Consider the following 21,954-nt stretch of genomic DNA (forward strand, 5'->3'; position numbering starts at 1 on the left):
AATTCTATGAAATATCTATGTTAATGAAAGATTAGTACTGAGAATTTAAATAAACAGATATGGTAAACTTTAAGACTTCTATAGTGCTTTCATTCAGTCCCATGGGATTTTATGTTATTGATAAAGTATTGATAATGCATCTGAGAAAAGATGAAAAAAGATGAAAGTAAAGCCCCTTTGAGGATTGTACCTGGCTCCTATTTTGACTTTAACTTTTAGGTAGGCATATCTAGAGCTTTGAACTATAGTAAGACCCCCCAAAAGAGACAAAAGACTTTAAAAGTAAAACAAAGCAAGAGTTTGTTTAAATTTAAACTAATTTTTTTTTTAATAGAGGATGTTCAAAGGGACTATGTCAGAAAGAATATACAAAATCAATTTATAACCTACTTATTTTTGCTTCTGTGGGGCAGGTCCTTCCTCTTTGGCTTGGTTTCAGTCAGTTAAATGAGTTGTTGAGCTGCTGTGAAGTCTGTGCAGCTCTCTCTAATATCCATGAAGAGGGACCCATCACCTCTGTGGCCCTGCTTTTGTCTGCCCCTCTCAGTGGTCTCTGCATGCAATGCAGGCACCCCGCTCCTTGTAGACCCTCTAGCTCTTGCTCTCTTCTACCTCCAGACACTTCTTTTCCAAGGGCCAGGCTGAGTAGTTAATGAGGCACAGGAAGGTCCTCTCCTCCTTTTAGAGGGTTGCAACAGACTCTGCTGCTCTCTTCTTCAAGAAACAAGATGCAAACCCAAGAGCAAACAAAAGAGCTATTGCCTGTTTCAGAGAAAAGATACTGTCTCTATTTTGGCTGTAGACTGCTGGAAGCTGGGAAGGTATGCCAGGAGAAATGCACGTTGTTGCCACTATTTTCCCTGTTGGAGACAGGACTCCTGCGTAGGTGGACCTTTGGTATTACCGTCTATGGCTGTTCTCATGTTCCTTTAATTAATTAATTATTTATGCAAGGGGACAGGGAGATTTTTGGACTCACTGAATTGTTCCATAATTTAGGACTGCTCTTTGCTCCAGTCCCAGCAGAAGACAGAGTTTCAAATCATAAACCTTGAGGGAGCTATCTTGGCTTTTTTTGCTTCTGCAGAGGGGTTACGTCTTCACACTATTGCCTGAGCCCATTCCAGTATTTTCGGTGCCATGGATATCTGTGATCCTTCAGACATCAATGTTTAAGCTAATTACCTTCAGCTGCCCTTAAAATAATCTCTGGAGGAGGTCAATAATCAGTGGAGGTGATCAACAGCTGTGATTCATCTGACCTACTTTAAATGTCTGATTCATGAAATGATTCACCTTACCCTATGTCACTTCACTTTTTATATGCCAGAAGGCATCTTCTCAAGCTATACCAAGTTTTAGTCATAGATACTTAAAAACAAAACCCAGAACAGCTAGATGGACATTTGGCTTGATAATTGATTATTTGGGAGTTTCACTTCTAACTAAAATCAGCTTTGGTATTATTAACCAAAGAAGGGTTAGCAAAAAACCCCAGACTTAGGAACTTTAAAAAAATTTATGGTTTTACTCTTTTAACTAACTAAAGTGATCACTATGACCTTTCTGGGTAGTAGGACAAGTTCTATAAGTCAGCACTCCATGTCACTTCTGTCAAACAATCATCCTAGGTCTAAATTTTCCCCCACGTCCTTTCTCTAAAGCTAAAATCCCTCAATATTTACAGACAAAGTTTATCTTGTTTGATGAGACTTCATTCATGTAGTTAAATCTAGTTTCTCTTGGAAAACTCTCTCTTGCTTTCTATATTCACTTTGGTTTAACTTCTGACTGTGAGCTTGGTCTGCAAATTCTGCTGCAGATACTTTTGAGGATCTGAAACTGTCTTTTTGTGATTTATTTTAACTGGTTGTATCTTGCATCATTGAAACATTTTAAAACTGTGACTGCAATAGTGGAAAAGTAGGGAAATAATTGTTTTCATTGAATTTAAATGGAGTTCTGTTTGTTTGGTAGGCCATGTTATGAAAAGCTCCTTTTTATTTTATTGCCAGAACATTAAAGGAGAAATGTGTTCAGTTGCTGTAGATACAAAAGACTCCTGTTGTATTGTCACTCCTTTGGATACCGGTTGTCATATTTTCTGACTCATTTCCATAACTTACAGAAAAATTGTTGAAATTCACATGAGAAATTAAATGCCTTAATTGGAAAGGGCTTCAGCAGAACACCCTCCCCCCCCCCCCAAATTATGTCTACAGAGAATGTTATGCAAATTATAGCAAACATTTGGTCTTAACAAAAGAGAGAAGTGACACCTCAGATTTAGGGAAGTGGACTGGAGCTGAAGTTTCTCCCATATAATTTCTCTTGATTTTCATCCTGCTTTTTTTTAAGTGGACATGCACAATTTTCAGCTTACACTGTAATTTACATAGGTGAAGCAATAATTATAATAGAGTTGGAACTGAGTGGCACTTGTCTGGTAGCTTGCTTAGTGATGAAGAAAGGGCTGCACTGCCTTGGAGAGCTTCACAAACTTGCTTAAATTTGCTGTTGAATCACAGAATGTCGGAAGTCCCCTATCAATATTTACTTGGCTGAGAAACACTGAAGCTAGTTCTCATTACTGCAGCCTACTAACAACGAACTTCATCCATTATTTTTTCTGCAACATTTTCAGTAAGGAACTCACTGCAGCAGTGATTCTTCCCTAACAACTTTGAGACAGATCGGCAGGGTCAGTATGTGTAAGAGCTTGTGTGAGAGTTAGCAGTGCTGTAACAAACGACAGAAACCTTAAAGACCTTAAAAACCTTAGAGATCTTTGACTAAATTATTTAATGCTGTAAGCTAAAAAAGAACTAATATTGCACAAGTGAAATAAATGTAGTCTGTGTGGTTTTGTTCTGAACGTGCAGCCTAGGAAGCTGCCTAAGAACTCTAATAAGCTTTTTCCTCCAGCTTTTATCTGGGCCCTGGGACAGATGTACATGCATTTGAACTTGTGCTAAGAGGTTTCTTTAGAATGGTGAAAACGTTTTTAAACTTGAACCACTCCCCCAGAGCTCTGTGAGAAAGATCCTGCCTCTCAGTGTGCAGCAGAACTTTGCAGGTCCAAAAGGCTTATACATCATGGGGAAGAAGCACAGGGCTGAGAGAAGTGTGGACAGATCCCATTAGTCTGAAAGGGGTGTTAATGTTGAAGCATCCATAGGGCTCTTATTTTTACACTTTAAAATGTTATTCTGGAACTTTTTTCTCATCTGCTATCAGTGATAAATAGATTAAAGCATGTTATGCTACTATCCTGCATGATGGTGGAGTTGTATAAATCTGACACTGTTTACAAACAATAAAATTATATATGCAGAAACCAACAAACTTGACTCTAAAAATTTAAATGTTTGTACCCATAGTGAGGGAGAAAAAGAGAATGTGTTCATATTTTGGAAATGTTTGGTTTCAGGTTAATTTGTGCAATAGCTAAAATGAAAGCTTCTTTATAGAGCTACTCAATGTTACTGAGGAGTTATTTTATAAAATGTTTGAAAAACCAGATCAACTTAATAAGCTGGTGTATAATTGCTTAGTGTTTAAAAAAATAGAAAATGCTAGTGAGATAGACAGCTATTAAGCCATAAAAACTGGTGAATGACGTAGATTTAAGAAAGCATAGGCTTAATGTCAAAAGCCACACTGTTAAGTTTAGCACATTTTATATTTCACATCTTATATCACTATATCCTGGTAGCAAAAAGTGCACATTTGCTCTTTAATTTGTCACTAAATCTAACATTTAACTCCAGATTATCTAGAGTCTGTGACCATTAATCACTTTTAGCTGAGGAGATCTTGTAGGTATTGACTGCTAAGTAATGGCTCAAATGATACTGAATTATCAACTGTATTTAAAGGTGTCACAACCAATATTTTCTTTCCCTTGTCTTTTTTTTTCTCCTTGTATTTTTTTATTTTATTTTGTCACATTGTAAAGCTTTCCAACACAGCTTGATAAATTAAGGAACCAGATGCAAAGCCCGGGAAGCAGAATTTATGGACCTTTTCTATAACAGCTAAAAATATCAGCTTGAATAATCTGTGGTTGCCTAGAAACTCCTTCAAACATTTCAGTAAACTAGATGGTTTTGGTCCCCAAAACATTTGGATTAGGGATGCCTTCTCTGTATACGATAGTAAGCTCCCACTTTCAAAGTATCAGTGGTGATATGCTTGTGATATTGTGGGCAAAAAGGGGGACATTCCTTGTACCTAGAGCTAAGAATTTTTTGTTGGTTTAATTAAAAGTTGTATCAGTGTAAGCAAAACACAACAAACAGTTATTTTTAGTTCTCTTATGATAATATTAACACAGTCCAAATTATCTAATTAATACAAAGCAAAACTCATTAATAATTTACAGTTAAAACTGTTGCAGAAAAAGCCCCAAGAAAACCCAGCAAACCCAAAATACTCCCAGTATCTCCCCCTTATATTCTGATGTTAGGGTCACCCTTTGATGGTCTGCAGGGTGCTAAGGTTCAGAGGTTTAGGGTGGGACAAGTCACAACAAAGTGTTGATATCTTCAGGTCTTTGCTGGCATGAGCGTGATAGGGGTGCCTTCCTCCTCTTTTACCAGGAGGTGAATAGTGTTGATGGTTTCTTCCTCCCTGTGCTTGGGTCCACTTGAACCCATTTTTTTACATTTTCTAAAGCTTTACACTTTGCTTTTTCAAATTTGGTCTTCAGATCTACATCATATCTGATTTTATCATACATGGTGTGTGGTATGTGTGTTACATACTTGTTTCTTTAGCTTATTGTTACACCTAAAATGGGTTTTGACTATCTCCTAAGTTTGCTCTATCATCTACAACTAATAACTGTTGAGTTACTGATAAACCTGGGGCCTTTAGTATCATCCTATGCATCCCTTTTTAGCTGCAATTACTCATTCTGTGTACTCTTGTCTGTGGCAGATTCTTTCTTCTCTTACTGTTTTCCATTAACGCTCCACCTACCTGAAGCTGTGACACTGCTTTCCATGACTAAAGTGGTTTCTTTGGTTCCTGACCTGATAATGGTAAACAGAGCAACAAATTGTAGCATCTGACAGTGTCCAGCTTAGTGTAGTAAGATGTAGTAAGATTAGAGGCATGGTTTTAGGCGCTCCTCTTTGAAAGTCCTCAGCCCTTTCTGGAGACCCTTCCAGGTCCTTGAAGTTGTGCTTGCAGGGGCTGATCTGCAGCCCTTTTCCCCAGGTGGTATCAGCTACAACTGTCAGTGATTTGTCCTCATTTAGTGCTCTTCACTTCCTTGCTCTTGGCTCATTCATCTGCTATTTTATCTGTTCTGGCATGCAATGGTGTTGGTTTAAGTTGTCTAGTACTTTTACATTGAGGTCAAGAAGAGAACTGCATGGGACTGACCTGCTAGCCTTTGAGTATGTACTATGGAGATTTGATTGCACTGTGAAGATGCGAATTGTTGTTTTAAAATGAGAATGGACATAACAGTATTTAAGAGACTTAGTACATCTCTGATTTATAGTGATGTTGAAAAAATTCCTGGTATAGTGTATATGAACATAAGTTAAAAATAAATTTGACAATTATTTTGTAATAATAAGAAAGTTGGAATGGAGCTAAATTGATGCAGCCAGCATTGACTCAGACTCAGAAAGTCTGGTCCAGATCTTAGCTATTCCTCCTTCTCAGCATAACACTTTGCTCCTGAAAATAAGAGAAATCTGCTTTCCATGATCCTCACAGTTTTAATTTCTTTTAGGATAGTTTTAAAAAAATTCTGCCCTTGAAATTGCACAGTCATCTTTACAAACATGTAATTAAGCATGGAAAATATCCTCTGTCCTTGCAGCTGTCCATACACTTGATGAGAAAAAACCAAGCACCAGTAACAGTTGTATCTGCTAGTGCAGCTTTTGTACTTTATTGCTTACTTGTAGAAAAGCTGACCTCTCCTCTATCTTGATATTTGCATCTTCTCAAATTCTTTTTGGTTCACAAGAGTTAATGAGGCTATGGCAATAGAATGTGTTTGTTTGCAGTGACCTTTACTGAGATAACTCTGTAAATTTTTTAGACTTATGCATTGGTGAAATATACACAGCTATGCATCTGTCAGCACGTCTTCCGTGTAGATGCAGTGCCTAGCTATAGCAATCTCAAACCAGGGTGTTCTCTCTTGGATGCCATCCTATCTCATCTATGAAATTGCATTTGGAGAATTAACAAAGTTAGGTGTTGACACTGCAATACAACAGTGAATGTGATTTCTGCATTCTGACCTCATGGCATTACAGCTATGCAACACAGTCCGGCCCATCCTTTCCCAATGCACATGTGCTGATCTATGATTACAGAGCAGCTAGTCCTCTGCCTCCTTGTTTTATGCTACACTTCTGGTTTTTAATGCTGCAATTACTTTCTATCAGCATAGGTTTCTGTTTCTCTTGCCTTGCGTGGGGTTATAGTTTCCACCAACTTTTTGCATGTTCTTTTAATCCTCTTGCATTGTGCCAAGCATTTCCTGCTGCGGCACAAGCTGTCCTGGACTGTCACCATCACAGTTCTGTCCCCAGGGAGTAGCCTTAAACTGTGGTGCTACAAATAGCACAGAACAACAGCAAATGATTTCTATGAAGCTATGCCTATGAAAAGAGACTGCTCAAAAGACCAGCAAGTTGCTTTGTAAGAGGGTAACTTCATAAAAAAAGAGTATTAAAGATAAAACAGTGCTTATCAGTTGGCATCAAGTATTACTTATAAACATTCAGCATGATTTCAGAATGTATATTTTCAGGGATGTCTGATAAAATAAAACAAAAAATTGCAAAACCTGAAATACAGGACATTTTCATTCACATTCAGTAGTCCTGATGAAACACATTCCATGAGTAGAGCAAGCACTACTGGAAATGTGTCTTTGATTTAACTTTTTCACCCCAATATTTCTATATGGTTGTATAAGAGTATAACTGAGTGTATGTTTTACATAACATTATAACTATACCATACTATATGAACGACTGGCATACATTCTTACGCTAAATTTTGAGGGGTTGTGGAGTTCATCAGACTTCTGATTAAGCTGTTGGAACACAGTGATGGACTTTACTTCCTCATATATATTCAGTAACATGCTGTGTAAACAGTTGTTCAAAGGTAAGTGCCAAACATGTTTTAGGTGGTAAGCCTGTGATGGACATTGTGGGCTAAAAGGGTTTCTGCAGTTCACAAAAAGTTGCTGTGGCCGTTTTGACAAATAGGGAATTGCTAAGATCACGGGAAAAGAATATCATACTTTCCTCAGTGACAAATGTCTAAAAAATCAGTGTGTCCATCCCATTGTTTGCAGATAGGAGTATTATATTTTCCTCTGGCAGAAGCTGGTCTAGCTGATTTTTAAAAGCTCTACTTATTTCTCAACCACTGTAAATATGTGACCCTGAATATTGTGTAGCCTGAATATTCCTTGCTGCTATTACACCTCCTCCTTACTCCCTCTTGTCCTACCCACTACTGCTGCCACAAACAGGTTGCTCTCTGCCCTCTGGAACAGCCTGGTACATACCTGAAGACTTGCCAGGATCCCTTTAATCTTCTTATTTTTGAAGAATCCAGGATATTTAGCTCAATTTTTTCCTCAGTAGTGAACGTTTCAGACTGTTGATTGTGCTTACTTCTCTGCCTTTGGTTGCCTAATGGGTACACATCTTAATTAAAGTATATCTTCTCAGGGTTTACCAGGCATTAGGAGAGCAAAGGTTGCTTGACAGGATTTACCATTTATAGTCCTGGTTCTGTATTTCAGTTGGCCATTAGGTTCAGTTGTGATCCACTGTATTTCTTAAGTTTTTTCTGCAGAACTGTTAGGCATACAGTTGCTTCTCACCCTGGATTTGTACAGTTTTAACTCTTCCTACCTAAATGTAGTACCCTGTGCCTGTCTTGAGCAGCACACTGTTTGCTGGCCCAGGCCAGCATTGAGATCATGCAATGTTATCCTGGCTTTGGTTTTCAGTGCAAATGTCTCAAGTGCCATTTCAGTTTCCACTAAAGTGAAATTTCTGTGTACCGTCAGTATTCATAAATACATTATTTCAAATTCTGTGCACATAAAGTGAACATACAGTGTCCACATGTTCACATTGTTAGGAGGAAGCTTATTATGCATTTCAGCTCGTAGTAGGTGAGACAAAATTACTTTTACTAAGGAATACAAATTTTTCTTAATGAGTATTTGAAAGGCCTACAGATTACACAGTACTTTTTTCTTTCATTTCTTTATCTTTCACCTACCTTCCTCCCACATATTCTAGACTTCTATTTGCTTCTATTAGATTGTTTTCTATTTTCAAGTTCTTCTGCTTGATTATTTCAAAATAAGGGTTTTTTTTGAGTAGGATTGCAATTGTATTCTGCTCATCATGAGCTATTTATTGTTCCAAAGGTGGTTTTTCCTACTGGGTAAAGTGTATGAGAAAAGCAAAGCACTCAAGCTATTTCTACTGTACTTTTTTTCTGGTCCCAAGCAGAAGGCATGGGAATCTTTTCTATGAAGAATGCATTACAAATCTGCAAGGTGCATTTTATAATAAAATTTCATGTTATTTTTCCTAAAATAAACAGAAACTGTCACCATTTTCAACAGGTACCATATCAGTGCAGAAATGGAATTTAGATTCAGTTTCTCTCCATGTTTTATTTCCAGAATATCAATTGTTGTGAAACAGAGGCACTAAAAGGCAGTAAAAGAAGTGGTCTGTGGAGCTATAAATGGGCTTTGCTTTCCCTATAGTAATGAGAAGTTATTTTCTGAAATTATTTCTCTTCCTTCTGGCTTTCTTTTGTGGCTCAGTAAGCTAGAAAATAAATGAGCAGAGAAGCCAGTCTTTAATGTATCCTAGTACTTTCAATTCTTCAAAAAGGAAGGAGTGCTTCAAATTGAATCCAGGGCAAATGCAAAGCTACCCAAATGTATAAAACACTGATATTGTATGTTCACTGTCATGAATGTACTTAGAAGGGCCTTGGAAAAGACTTAGAAAACCTGCCTGCTTAGAAAGGCAGGCTGCCAATAACTTTGTAGTTACCTTTGACAAGAAATTCAGCAGAGACCGGTTCATTAAGCAGTTACGGCATACACTAACTACTGTGGCCTTCAGGCTTCAGAGGAAGAGTTTACTTTTGTCCAGCTGCGGGGTGCTTGACGTCAAACCATGGTACTAAAGGGCATCATAAACAGAGATCTTGCACAAAGTCCCCCAAATTCCTCCAGAGACTTCCTCCTTCATCTCCTTTTCTCTGCACTCCCTCTGAGAGATGGGTAACTCTTACCTCCTCCTTGCAGGCATAGCAAGGAAAGCAAATACACTCTGAACAGGCCATGTGTGTAGACTGAAATAAGCTCTGTGCAGCCAGAATGGGCAGCTGACGTGTTTGAGCCTCTGGAGAGCTGTACTTGCTGGAGCACTGCAGGAGGACACCTCCCTGGCCCATCCATGTTCCCAGGGAACAATATTGTAAGGCAGGGCACTGTTGTCTCATGCAAAGCTGCATGCATGGAGCTAATGCGTGCTGGTAACACTTGTGGTGCTAGAAAACGCCTGGCTTTTGCACCTTTTGTGCAATCCAATTATATTTCATTAGCTTTAGGCAATAATTGTTATCTCCATACAGCATATTCAAGTTAATTCAATTTTGTAGGAGGCAGGGGGGTAAAAATAATGCCAAGATATTATCACAGATTGTTCCAGAACTATTGAGAAATTGCTATTCTTTAATTCTTCACTTTGTTGTACTTACATTTTTGTCACCTACGTTTTGTATGTAATGTTGTCACTTACATTTGTACAAAATAGCAGTAAAATTCTGCTACTAAGCTCCTGATCTGCACACGTATAATTCCCCTTGCAATATTCCTCTAACAGGAATTGCCATCATCTTTATTTATTTAAGGCAGAGTTGGGCCCACTGTTCTTTACTAGAATTCAGAGAACAGCCAAGGTGACAGCCAAGAAAAAAATTAGGCAGTGCATTCCCATAACCCCTTGCGCTGTGTTCAGAGCAAATAACAATTTAATTTGCATAGACAGATTCGCTTTGTTTCTGGAAAGATAGCAAATCAACTGTGATAGCAAAAAGGTGTGGTGGACAGGAACTGACAGTTCTCTCCTCACTTTCTTTTGCTACTTTGGGAACTCTGGGAGCAATCCTGTCCCTGTGGTTTGTAACTGTTTTTGCAAAGTCTGTACACATACCCAGACTCTGGTACACACACAAAAAATTTGTACGTTGTCAGTTTATGCCAGAATCCAGCATTCATCCTGAGCAGTACAGAGTATTACCACTCATAGACCAGTCCTGGAGTCTCTTTCCAGTGGGTGGTAAAATGCCATTCTTCACAAGAAAGTTTGGGACCGGCTATTCCCACCCTGCTGTCTTTTGTGGCTGTTTTTGCTCTCCTCCTCCCTTGCAGTATGATGCTCATGCATGATCTATTTTTGACCATGCACTCTGATTAGATCATTGTGACCGAAGCAGGGAACAGACTTGCTCAATTTGCAGCATGGCAGCATTTCTGTCTTTGGAGGTGAGCAGAGCTGGCTGTGAGACATGGGTTTTGGATCCTGTGAGGCACTTGGATCAGATTTTACTCAAAATCTGTATTGGGAACAATGTAGGAGCTGAAGCTACAAAATTTGGGATACAAAATTCCTTCATTTTTCAGCTCTCTGCTTAGCTTTGGCTTTTTTCCCACCTATATGGTGGTATTTCTGCTGACAAGCCATTAAATTTCCTAGTCCTTCATACATGCTCCCTTACAAGGATTTCCCTGCATCTCCCTGTAAATTAGGTTTGCACCAGGCTAAATAAAAACTTATTGTGAGTGCCACTTATCAAGGAAACAGCAAGACTAGAGTGATCAGCCTTGTGGAAGCTTTTCAAGAAGGGTCATGGAGAGAGCTCGGGAAGGCAGAAGTTGTTTGTAGTGCTGGAAAATGTGGTTTCAGCCAAGCAGAGAGGACAGAAGCTAAGTCAATGGCATCAAGAGTAAAGCTGAACTGGGGAGATTGCGGCACTTGGAGATGCTTGAGAGGACAGAAACAGGTCATCGGCTGAAGAGTTGGTGTCACTGAAAGCATTTTGGTTTTGGAGCCAGACAATGTAAGCAGTATGATTTCACTGCTGTGTACATACTGCAGCAGAAAATAAACCCACCTCAAAGCATGAAAGCCAGAGCTAGTGCCAAGCTAGCTCATTTAGCTCTCCTTACTAAACAGACCAGCCAGAGTAACTCCTGAGCTGCTGGTTTTGGCTTTCGGGCACGTCTGGTTGCCTGTACTGAGCTGCAATATTTTCAGCAGATGTTCCTTAGCAATCACAGTTAACCTGAAATTCTCATTTAAAGAGTGCAGTATGTCACTGAAAGGTCCTAAATTGTACTTGAGAAAGCAAAATGCATTCTTTGATTAGGGAGTACTTATGTGACACTGTATAGGATTTTTTAGAGAAAATAGTTAATATTTACAGCTTCATAAACAGTAAGAACCTTTGGTGTCTTTTTTTCTTTTATATTTAAATAGGATTTAAATGGAATATAGCTTAATTTTAAACTGTTGGACGTTTTTGGATCTCTTTCTTCTTTGAACTTAATAGAAAAACACTTATGCATAAGCTGTAAATTGAATGGTCTAAAATTTTACGAATCAGTCTTCTATCTCTGAATTTTCTTACAACTGTTGAAGCCTTTTGGAGAGGATTCACTTTATTCATCTATCTACTTTGCAGCAGGGGCCTATTGTCCCTAAGTAACATTTGGTATTCGATTATAAGTTTGTGACTTAAAGCTGTTTGCCAGCAAAGATTGTTATTCTTCTTTCTTCCTCACTTTTTCTGCAATTCTGTGAATCCATCACTTTCTGACTGTGAATATATGAAATAGTCAAAACAAAGAGAGAAATAACTTGAAGAGGTGGAAGGCTTTATTTCCATGCCATTAAAAGAACCTTAAATTATGTATCTTTTTTTTTTAGTATTAAATAAAAAGTCATCTGCTATTTAGGAAAAAAATAGAGAAGACAGAAAGAGGATCATCATTCTGAGGAAAGAACCACCCAAACCCCTTTTGTTTCACCTCTGAAATCCCATTCTATTGTTTAAGATAAATGTGCCAGAGGAATTGAAGAGCTCCAGAAAACATTTCAAATGTGTAGAGAGAAAGTGAGCCTTGCTCGGACAGGAGATTTGCTGATTAGTTTCTCTGGCTGATTGTGCATTTAATTTGCATTTTCTCTCAATCAGTTACCTAAATATGTGCCTTAAAACACTTCAGGATGTATAAAGGGATCCTGTCTGGAGACATCCTGGTTTGCTATTTAAAGTCACTCCCTCTTCTGTTTTAAGAGATTTTCTTTTCCTCTGTTTATCTTCTAGAGCAGGTAGACAGTGGGTCTTCAAGGCCCTGGGGCTGCAGCCAGCCTTTCAGGAGCTCCAGAATCCTCCAGTCTACCTCCTAAACACCTAGAGGTTTCTCTGTGATTAAAACCCATTTATTATTGGGGGTAACCCAAATGTGCCTAATTTGCTTTTTTCTCTTTTCTAATTTATTTTAATTTGAAAGCAGACACCATTCATCCTGCAGTACCTGTGACCTTTCCCTGCTACAGAGTCAGAGCAAAAGTGTGGCAAAAAGTTTTGAAAATTGCGATACGGTAACTTTTACATTGGTAGCACTTAACAAGTCTGTGAAGTGTTGTTCTGTCTTTTTCTCATGCAGGCTGGATTGCCATATTGGGAGCCATTTGGCTGCTGGTGCTAGCAGACATCCATGATTTTGAGATGATTTTGAACAGAGTTGAGTGGGCAACCCTTCTTTTCTTTGCAGCATTGTTTGTTCTCATGGAGGTAAGATACTCTGATTTCTAAAGCCTGAAGAGTTACAACTGATTTAAAATGTGAATTATGTTCCTGGGCAGAGGCCTCCTGCAGATTCAATCCCACTGGAATATTGTAGATTGAGTGTAGTCACGGTAGTACAGAGAGAAATTGCAGAGTGGCAGAAGTAGGCTGGATCTCTGGTATCTAATTTTTCGCTGTAAGCTTTGTCTCACTCTCTCTCCTTCTGCTGCATTTGCTGAATATATCTGACACAATCATTTTCATATAAGTGGAATTTTAGTTTCCGGGTTTGTTGGCGGTCTATGTGTGCAGATAGCTTATATGTATTTATGTATTCGTTTTGCAATTATTTAGACCAGTGATAGGAAAAATAAAAGGACAAGAATAAACCAGAGTTGAAGAATGTTCCTAATTCTGTCTGCTACATGCTGGCTACTAAACGGCCTAAGAGATTTCATGAGAGTATGGTTTGAAAGGATAATATCACTGAATTTCAGTTTGCAATTGTAATTTAAACAGATATTCAGTACTTGAAATGCTTGGATATCTTGCTGTGTAGTTTCTTTCTGTTTGTCTGCTTGACTATTGGAAACAGTCCACCCATGTTTGTATCCTATTTTATTTACTGTTTGATGCTTTCATGTAGCCTGAGAGGATTTATTTTTACCCCAAATGTTTGGATATTTCTTTGTATGCATACTCACATTTACTTGTTAATTAGTCTTTTAGAATGCTTGGTATTTTTCAGTTGTTATTTATTGGGTTTAGGTGATGTAATAATGTTGTAGAAACATGACTGACAAAACCCAAGTGACCATTGGCACTGCCATGGCTAGTGAATAGTCTGAGTGAGCAGCCTGGGAAAAGCCTGTAATAACAAATTTGCTTGCACAGCCTCCTTCCATCCTTCCCCTCCTCCTGCCAGTAATTGCAAAGAGCCCAAGAATTTGTAAATTAGGATCTATTAAAAAAAAAAAAATTCCCAACAGTAACAGGGACAAAATTTGAAGCAAATACAAACAGCAAATAATTCAACTATCTCTTTAATGCCAAACTGGAAGTCAAAATCTGGTAACCTCCGAGAAGATGAATGGAAACTCTGATTATCATTAGGAGGCTTGTTTGCAAGCTACTAGGTCTAAAATTCATCAGGAAATGTTGATTTATTGTATAGCCATTAGTACAGGCAATTTTTAGTTCTCTATGTTATCAGGCTCTATATATCCTTGCATTTTTTAGCTCTTATAGGGAACCTATATTGAAGCCATGTTTATTTTGTCTGCTGCTGCTGCAACAGTTTATTAGTTGCATTCCCTGATGTATTTATTGGTTTAGCTTGGAGTGAATGGTTTTGATTTGAGTGCTGTGTGATGGCACAATTACATAGTAAAACACACAGGAAATTATTTGCCATTTACTACCAGACTTTGGATACGACTGTTGTAATTTACTGAACTTCATTTTTATGGTTTCTCAGGTCACCAGTGAATAGTTTGCTAATGAAAAAATATTTTCCCTGGCTCTATAGAACAGCAGCAGTTTAAGGTCATGAAAGAAACTTGTACACATAATCAAGAAAAAAATGGGAGAGGTTAAATTCTTCCCCATAAATGAATGAGAAAAATGTTCTAAGTATCATCACTGCTAATTTTGATCTGAATCTATGGCCCTCTGGATTAGCAGGAGATGACAGTCTTTGCCAAGGCATTTTTCTTTCCTTTAGGTTAACAACGTCAAGAAGAAACAAGTCAAAACAGAGATATGCATTGAAGAAGAAATCTTTCCACGATCTAGGCATTCAGCAGTTGTCAGCTCATATTCTTCACCCTTGGTGATCCTTCACCTTGGATGGTTCCCATTCTGAAGTTATTTCCTGTTGCTATAAATGTTCCCTTTCGTATTACAAGGAACATTTAAAAATCTGTGTGGGACTTAAGCTGCAAGTCATTTTGGAAAATGTGATTTGAGTTCAAGGGCCACAGGGGAACTCTTGGAGGTTCTGCCTTTGGGTGCTCATCTGTCCAGTCTGGTAGATATTTTGCAATGAAAAAATTGGAAACCCTCTGGAGCTCTCTTGTTTTCTATTGTGTCCTTCGGGTAATTCATCTCTACAATGGTCTTTTTAGTTCTTGTTTGCAAGTGGCTGTTACAGGCTATAAAATCTTTCTGTTTCTTCTGTCTCCGTGATATAAGTTCCTATGCATCTCAGAGATACAGTACTTTGCTCACTTTTATAGTCAAAATTGACATTTTACCTTAATCCCTTCAGGCAGAGTTTATCTGCAACAATCATCATGACATACTGTCCATAAGAGGGTTTAATGCAAATTTTTGTGCATAAATTAAACTTTGATTTAAAAGGGCACATGATTTTTTTCTGCAGTAAAACTCTATTTTGAGCTGTCAGACAGGAACTAGTATGCTTGAAGACACCAATTAGTGTAGTAATACTTATTCCTCTTAGAAGACACAGGAAGATCCAGGAGACACTCTGTGCAGTTAACACCCAGGGGAGGCCAGTAGTAGGGTGCTACTTGCTGACTTTCACTTAGGTGCTTGCAGGCAATTGGCCTGGATATCGTAGAGACATCCTAAAGTTGATTATGTGATTAGTACTGTCATCATCTCTAACGTGATGGGCTACCTGCAGACTGACTGTTGTGCAGGAGGGATGTGTGCATCCTTCATTCCCTTCCCCCTCTCCTGAATATTTCTTCTGTAGTACCATGTCTGGATTCCAGAACAAATTTCAAGTTGTGATGGGTTGACCCTGGCTGGATGCCAGGTGCCCACCAAAGCTGTTCTATCACTTCCCCCTCCTCAGCTGGACAGGGGAGAGAAAAAATATAACAAAAAGCTTGCGGGTCGAGATAAGGACAGGAGAGATCATTCACCAATTACTGTCACGGGCAAAACAGACTCAGTTTGGGGAAAATTAACTCAATTTATTACAAATCTACCGGAGTAAGGTAATGAGAAATAAAACCAAATCTCAGAACACCTTCCCTCCACCCCTCCCTGCTTCCCGGGCACAACTTCACTCACGGATTTCTCTACCAACCCCCCCAGAGGCACAGGGGGACGGGGATGGGGTTTACGGTCATCACACGTTATTTTCTGCCGCTTCACCTCCTCAGGGGGAGGGATCATCACACTCTTCCCCTGCTCCAGCGTGGGGTCCCACCCACGGGAGCCAGTCCTCCACGAACTTCTCCAATGTGGGCCCTTCCCACGGGCTGCAGTTCTTCACAAACTGCTCCAGTGTGGGTCCCTTCCACGGGCTGCAGTCCTTGAGGAGCACACTGCTCCAGCGTGGGTCCCCCACGGGGTCACAAGTCCTGCCAGAAAACCTGCTCCAGCGTGGGCTCCTCTCTCCATGGGGCCACAGGTCCTGCCAGGAGCCTGCTCCAGCGCGGGGTTCCCATGGGGTCGCAGCCTCCTTCAGGAACCCACCTGCTCTGGCGTGGGGTCCTCCCCAGGCTGCAGGTGGAGATCTGCTCCCCCATGGACCTCTCTGGGCTGCAGGGACACAGCCTGCCTCACCATGGTCTCCCCCATGGGCTGCAGGGGAATCTCTGTTCCGGCACCTGGAGCACCTCCTCCCCCTCCTTCTGCACTGACCTTGGTGTCTGCAGGGCTGTTTCTCTTACATGTTCTCACTCCTCTCTCCGGTGGCTGTTTCCGTCTGTCCCAGCTTTTTTTTTTCCTTCTTAAAAATGTTATCACAGAGGCGTTAACACTATCGCTGATCGGCTCCTCCTTGGCCGGTGGCGGGTCCGTCTTAGAGCCGGCTGGTATAGGCTCCCTCTCGAACACAGGGGAAGCTTCCAGCAGCTTCTTACAGAAGCCACCCCTGTAACCTTCCCCGCACCCGCTACCAAAACCTTGCCACACAAAACCAATATACAAGTGTTACTGAAAAGTCATATATTCTGTTAATAGATAATTAAGTAATAAGGCAGCAATGTTAACTAAATGTAATTCTGGGCTTTAATTGCTGACAACTATGTGTTAAAAAGTTTATTTTGAAACGTGAACAAAAAGCAATTGCAGAAAAAGTATTACTGTTCATTAAGAATATTGCTTTTACATACATGTAAAAAGTCACTGTCATAACCTTTGTGTTGATAAAGCAACACAGATAGCTTAGAATGAAAATGGTATCTTAAGTTTACCAGCAAGAATTCATTTCTTAGGAAACTTTCTTCTGGGAAGTTAAAGTAATGAAAAAATGTCCTTTTTTTTAATGTTAAGGGGTATGCGTATGTATTTAAAAATCTTATAACTTGTTTTCTGCGTGCTGCATCTTTAAATGTGCAGTGCATTGTTAAAAGAAAGTATAATTTCTGGGCCAAATTTAATATGTGGTCATATCCAAATGACCAGCTGCCACCTGAATGAGCTGCAGGTACAGGAATTGGCAGTCTGAATGACAGCCCTTTTGTCACTCTGAGATTACTGTGTCTTAACCCACACCACTCGGTGCCTGTTAGGATATTTGTCCATCTCTGTCATGGAATTTGACAGCTTGGGAGTTGAATGGCTTTTTTTCCGCTGATGTCTCTGAAGGACTCTGAGTGCCACATGTGCAGGTTATACGGAGTTATGTTGTGTGAATACTGACTTTTGCGGCTCTGTGTGGGAATGGAGTCAGTAAGTGAGGCATTGCAGCTGACTGATTCTTTGTCATGGAAGAAAAAAAATGAAAGCAAGCCAACCAGCTTGGTCCAGGCTGAGCCAAAAAAGCTGTAATTTTTCTCCCCTGAGAAACTGAAAAGTCATAAAATAGATATACCTTATTCAACCTCAAAATAGTACTTCATTCTGGACACCTGTAAGAAAAGAAAACAAAACCAAAGTGAATTAAAGGCTAGCTCTCATGATTTAAAATCACCCTTTTACCCTGTGGTTTGAGGGAACAGGTCATTCTCCTGGGGTGTGAGGACTCAGCTTGTATTCTCCTGTCTGCCCAAGCAGAGATCAGAGCCATCACCACTAGGCTGGAGTCTTCCTATGTCTTTTCATCCATGGTAATAACCGTGGTTGTATGGGATGCTGTCTAAATATCCTGTACAAATGGGAATGGCTCTCACAGGGAGGACAGAGCACTCTGGTCCAGGCTGTCCCCAGGTCCACCGCTTACAGGGCTCGCCTCCTTGGTTCGGGTGCCTGACTTGGGCATGAAAGAGTTGGTTTTCCTGCCTTTCAGGTGCCGCTGCCTCTGTGCCAGTTTCCATTCACCCAAGATCTCTGGCCTGGTTTTAGCAGATGGGTACTGTTGGTTTTTTATGGGTCTGAGAAAGATGTTTAACAGAAACATGTATTTTGTTTTCCTATTTCTTCATCTGAGACTGAGCACAAGAAGCCTGATTTCATCTGACCTTTTAAACATATGATATACTTCTATCTGTATTCTGGTTTTGGACAAGTTTGTTTAAAATCAGTTGTGTTCAGGTGTTCAGAAAACATGTATCCACTGAAGAATGTAATCTTTAAATTTCAGCCATTCTCTGATTCCTGTGCCCCCCAATCTTAAGTAATCCTACCAGTCATTCCAGCACAGCCAACCCACTTCTGCAGATACAGCTACCAATTTCTGCTGTGTCTTTTCTTTCTACCAATTGCAAAGTTGCTGTAGAAGCTACAGGAGATGAATATCAGTATTTTGTGAATGGGAAAAAATTGTTGTGTTTTCTTACATCCACTGAAAGAAAAGTAACTGCATCAGGTACTTCACCAGTTGATATCAATTTTTAAATTTTTTTTTAGGCTTTGGCTCATCTGCACTTAATAGACTATATAGGAGAGCAGACAGCTTTGTTAATAAAGGTATGTTTAAAATATTTATAGTTTTTTTTAACAAGTAAGGAGAATAATTTTACTCTGATAGAATAATGCATAATACTTTCATTCTGAATTTGATGTTAATGATTGCATTCCTGCATCAGCAATATCAAGAAAGCATGTCATACTTTGGCATGCGTGATATTTAATACGTATGTATCTTGTCCACAGCCAGAATAAACATAGCCACAGATGCAAAAGGGAAGCCTTTTCTGTAGTCTAAAAACCCCAAAAATACAAAGGTGAAAAAAGTATAAACAGTTAAAGGTGAAAACTCACAGTCATGCAGTGTATTTCTTGTGTGAAATCTGAGTATTAGAAATATCGGTCTTTGCATTTCTATTTGTTCAAATTTTCTTGGAAAAAGAATGGTAATTGTGTTACTAAATGTTGGGCTATTTTCTTTAAGATGCTTTACCTATCTCAGAGCCTAAGGGAATAATAAATGTTGATAAATTAGAACTGTGAAGAATGTGCAATTATGCTGGGGACACACACACAGAGCAACACTGATCTCATCAAAGTTGTAATTTGAACTCTCACAATTCCAGGTGGTTCCTGAGGACCAGCGCTTGGCAGTGGCCATCATTTTAGTGCTCTGGGTGTCTGCCTTGGCCTCCTCCGTGATCGACAATATCCCCTTCACAGCTACAATGGTAGGGTCTGTGTGGCACTTGCACATCCTCCTCCTGGTACTGACAAGTGAGCTGAGCTTGCTGATTATGATTTGCTTTTTTTTGATCTCTGCTGTGTAGTTTACTTTATCCCCTGAGACTGAATCATTATTACAAGCTTATTCATACCATTTAGGCATCTAACTGGCCATTGCTGCTAGCAGCCACAGTTAGCTGTGGAACTAGAGGCACTGTTTTGGCTGCATTTTTGCACTTTCCCTCTTATATCCACATCCGTAGCTGAAAAGTAAAATTGTCTTTTTGATGGAAACTGTCACTATCTATCCGCTGCTATTGATGTTTTCTCTCTATGTGCTGCATAGTTACACTACTGCTTTTTTAACACCTGAACCTTTTATTGGTACCTTACGTAATTAGTTTTAAACCCAGCAAATAATGTTAAGCATAACAAATGCTTATCAGCAGCTGAGTTTTAATATCAGAAAAGTATCAAATTATAACAAATTAGGGCATGATCAGATAGGTTTATTCAATCAAATTCTCTGTTTAAAGTGCAATAATCCCTTCATTATACCATTGGGATGATTCATTGTTACAGCTTGTTCTCAGCTAAGTATAGTTTTTCTGCACCTTTTTTCTTGCATTGTTATTGGATTGTCACGTCCACCCTTAACCTGTGTCAAGGTTTAAGACTCTTCTTATGGGGCATATGGCAGATTGGACAAATTTGCGACTGCTCTATAATTATATGTTAATATGGTATTTTGGTTTGATTACCGTGGTGTTTCCTGAGGAATGATACTGATTTAATAACAACAGACTGCAAGTCACAGGCATGAAGGGAAAGATTGGTTCAGGATGAGTCACCTCCCAGCAAACACTTGAGGAGTATTAAACAATAATGCAGAAATCTTAGTTTAGCCTCATATCCAGCTAGTCTATAAAACTGGCTTGGAGCAATACCAAAAAGCACTTGTATGCACAGGGACCAAAAGGTCTTTTACAGGTTTTGAGAGAAACCCTCTTTTAAAGGAGTGTCTTTTGTGGAATGGGATTGAAATGCAGGCATCTTTTGGGATGCCTGAAGACCACTTGTTTTGTATCTTTGAGGGAGGGAAATACAGATGGGCAGGAAAGGATCCTTGCCAACATTTTAGACATTTAAAATGTGTATCTTTTTCATTCTGTTCTGGACTGAACCTAAGAGACTGCTACAATTTTTTTTCTTTAAAAATAGGCAGAGAGAGGAGGCAGAAAAAAAGAAAAATGCAGGCACATTCTCACCTATGCAAAAGCAGTCATTAGCTGAGGTGTTAAGATGTTAAAGTGTTATATGGCAGACTAAAGTCAAGACCTAGCACCATCTCGCTCAGTGAATGGGCTTGCACTTTGGTCTTTGTCATTCTACATTAGAAAATATTTACAGAAAATTCCTAAGTAACTAAGGCCCAAGTTCTTATGTAAGATTGTATAAAATTTAATTTAAAATTCTTTTTGTTTCTTTGGCACTTGGTTCCTACTGTTAAAACAAGCAATATTTTGTTTTGGAAGGCTATTTATCACTATATATGTCAAAGTTACAAACTTCTGATGAGGAGTATTACATATACTGAGCCCAGGTCTTTTGTAGAATGGCTTTTCACTGATCGGGGTCTGAGTGTGCGTGTGTAATAAACACACAGTGCAACAGGTATTTCTTAGATCTCCTTTTATTTATTGACTTGCTGTTTACAGAATCAAGCTGTAATTATTAATAGCAGATAACCATCCACACAGCAAATTCACTTATTCAGCCACATAGTTCACTCACACATTCACAGTTACCCTGTGGGAGCAGCAACTTGGAGGTCAACCCCAAGTGTGTACTCAGAAGATCATACTGACACTCTTCTATATATAAGTTTGGTTGCATATGCCCTAGTGATATAGGAGTATGGGGCACCTGTTATGATGTAGCCATGAATGATCCTATCCTTTCCTGGTAAAAGGTTCCAGCTTCACAGCTGACCCTGCATTTATAATAATGGAAGACAGATATATTGAGTCCCTCCAGGGCTCCATAAGTCTCCTTCATTCGTGAACAAAGGTCTACATGACAACGGGGCCATCTCTCTTGTGATTTTTGTAGTCATAGACTTGATGGACCAGGTACTGGGTAGGCTTGTGGGACCCATCAAGTTCCTTCCATTTTTTGAACTCAGAGATACAAAAAATCTGGGTGGTTTCATAAATATCAGCTATATGTTCTGACTGAGCAAAGAGTATTTGGAGGATGGCATCAGACCTCTGCCAATAGTGGATTTGCTCACCCCAAGGTAGTTAACCACTGACCAATACAATTGAGGGGAAGCCAGGCTCCCAGGGTGACAGCTTGTTTGACTTGTACAGGGGTAGGGATTCCTGAAATATCATGCAGAGATGATGAAAGGCTTGGTGGCAGCTCACAGTCAAGGACACCAATGGTGTCTCTTCTGCATTAGAAAGGTGAGTATACCGTGATTTTTGTCCCATATGCCAGGGATGAGATAGTTGTGCCAGTCCTAGCTCTTCTGGTTGTGAGCCTCCAGCTGACTGTGGTCAAAACTACTGT

The 21,954-nt window shown here is 39.5% G+C and overlaps 1 protein-coding gene across 1 annotated transcript in view; it reads left to right on the forward strand.

The window, feature by feature from the left end:
• Positions 1 to 21,954, forward strand: part of OCA2 (oculocutaneous albinism II) — a 183,611-nt gene that overhangs the window by 94,516 nt on the left and 67,141 nt on the right. The window contains exons 18-20 of the mRNA XM_010580473.1: positions 12,764 to 12,891; positions 18,655 to 18,714; positions 19,281 to 19,385. Of these exons, the coding sequence (XP_010578775.1) occupies positions 12,764 to 12,891; positions 18,655 to 18,714; positions 19,281 to 19,385 (293 nt within the window). The remainder of the gene's footprint in view (positions 1 to 12,763; positions 12,892 to 18,654; positions 18,715 to 19,280; positions 19,386 to 21,954) is intronic.

This window comes from Haliaeetus leucocephalus, unplaced genomic scaffold (genome assembly GCF_000737465.1).
Source record: "Haliaeetus leucocephalus isolate CR32 unplaced genomic scaffold, Haliaeetus_leucocephalus-4.0 Scaffold712, whole genome shotgun sequence".
Classification (NCBI taxonomy): domain Eukaryota; kingdom Metazoa; phylum Chordata; class Aves; order Accipitriformes; family Accipitridae; genus Haliaeetus; species Haliaeetus leucocephalus.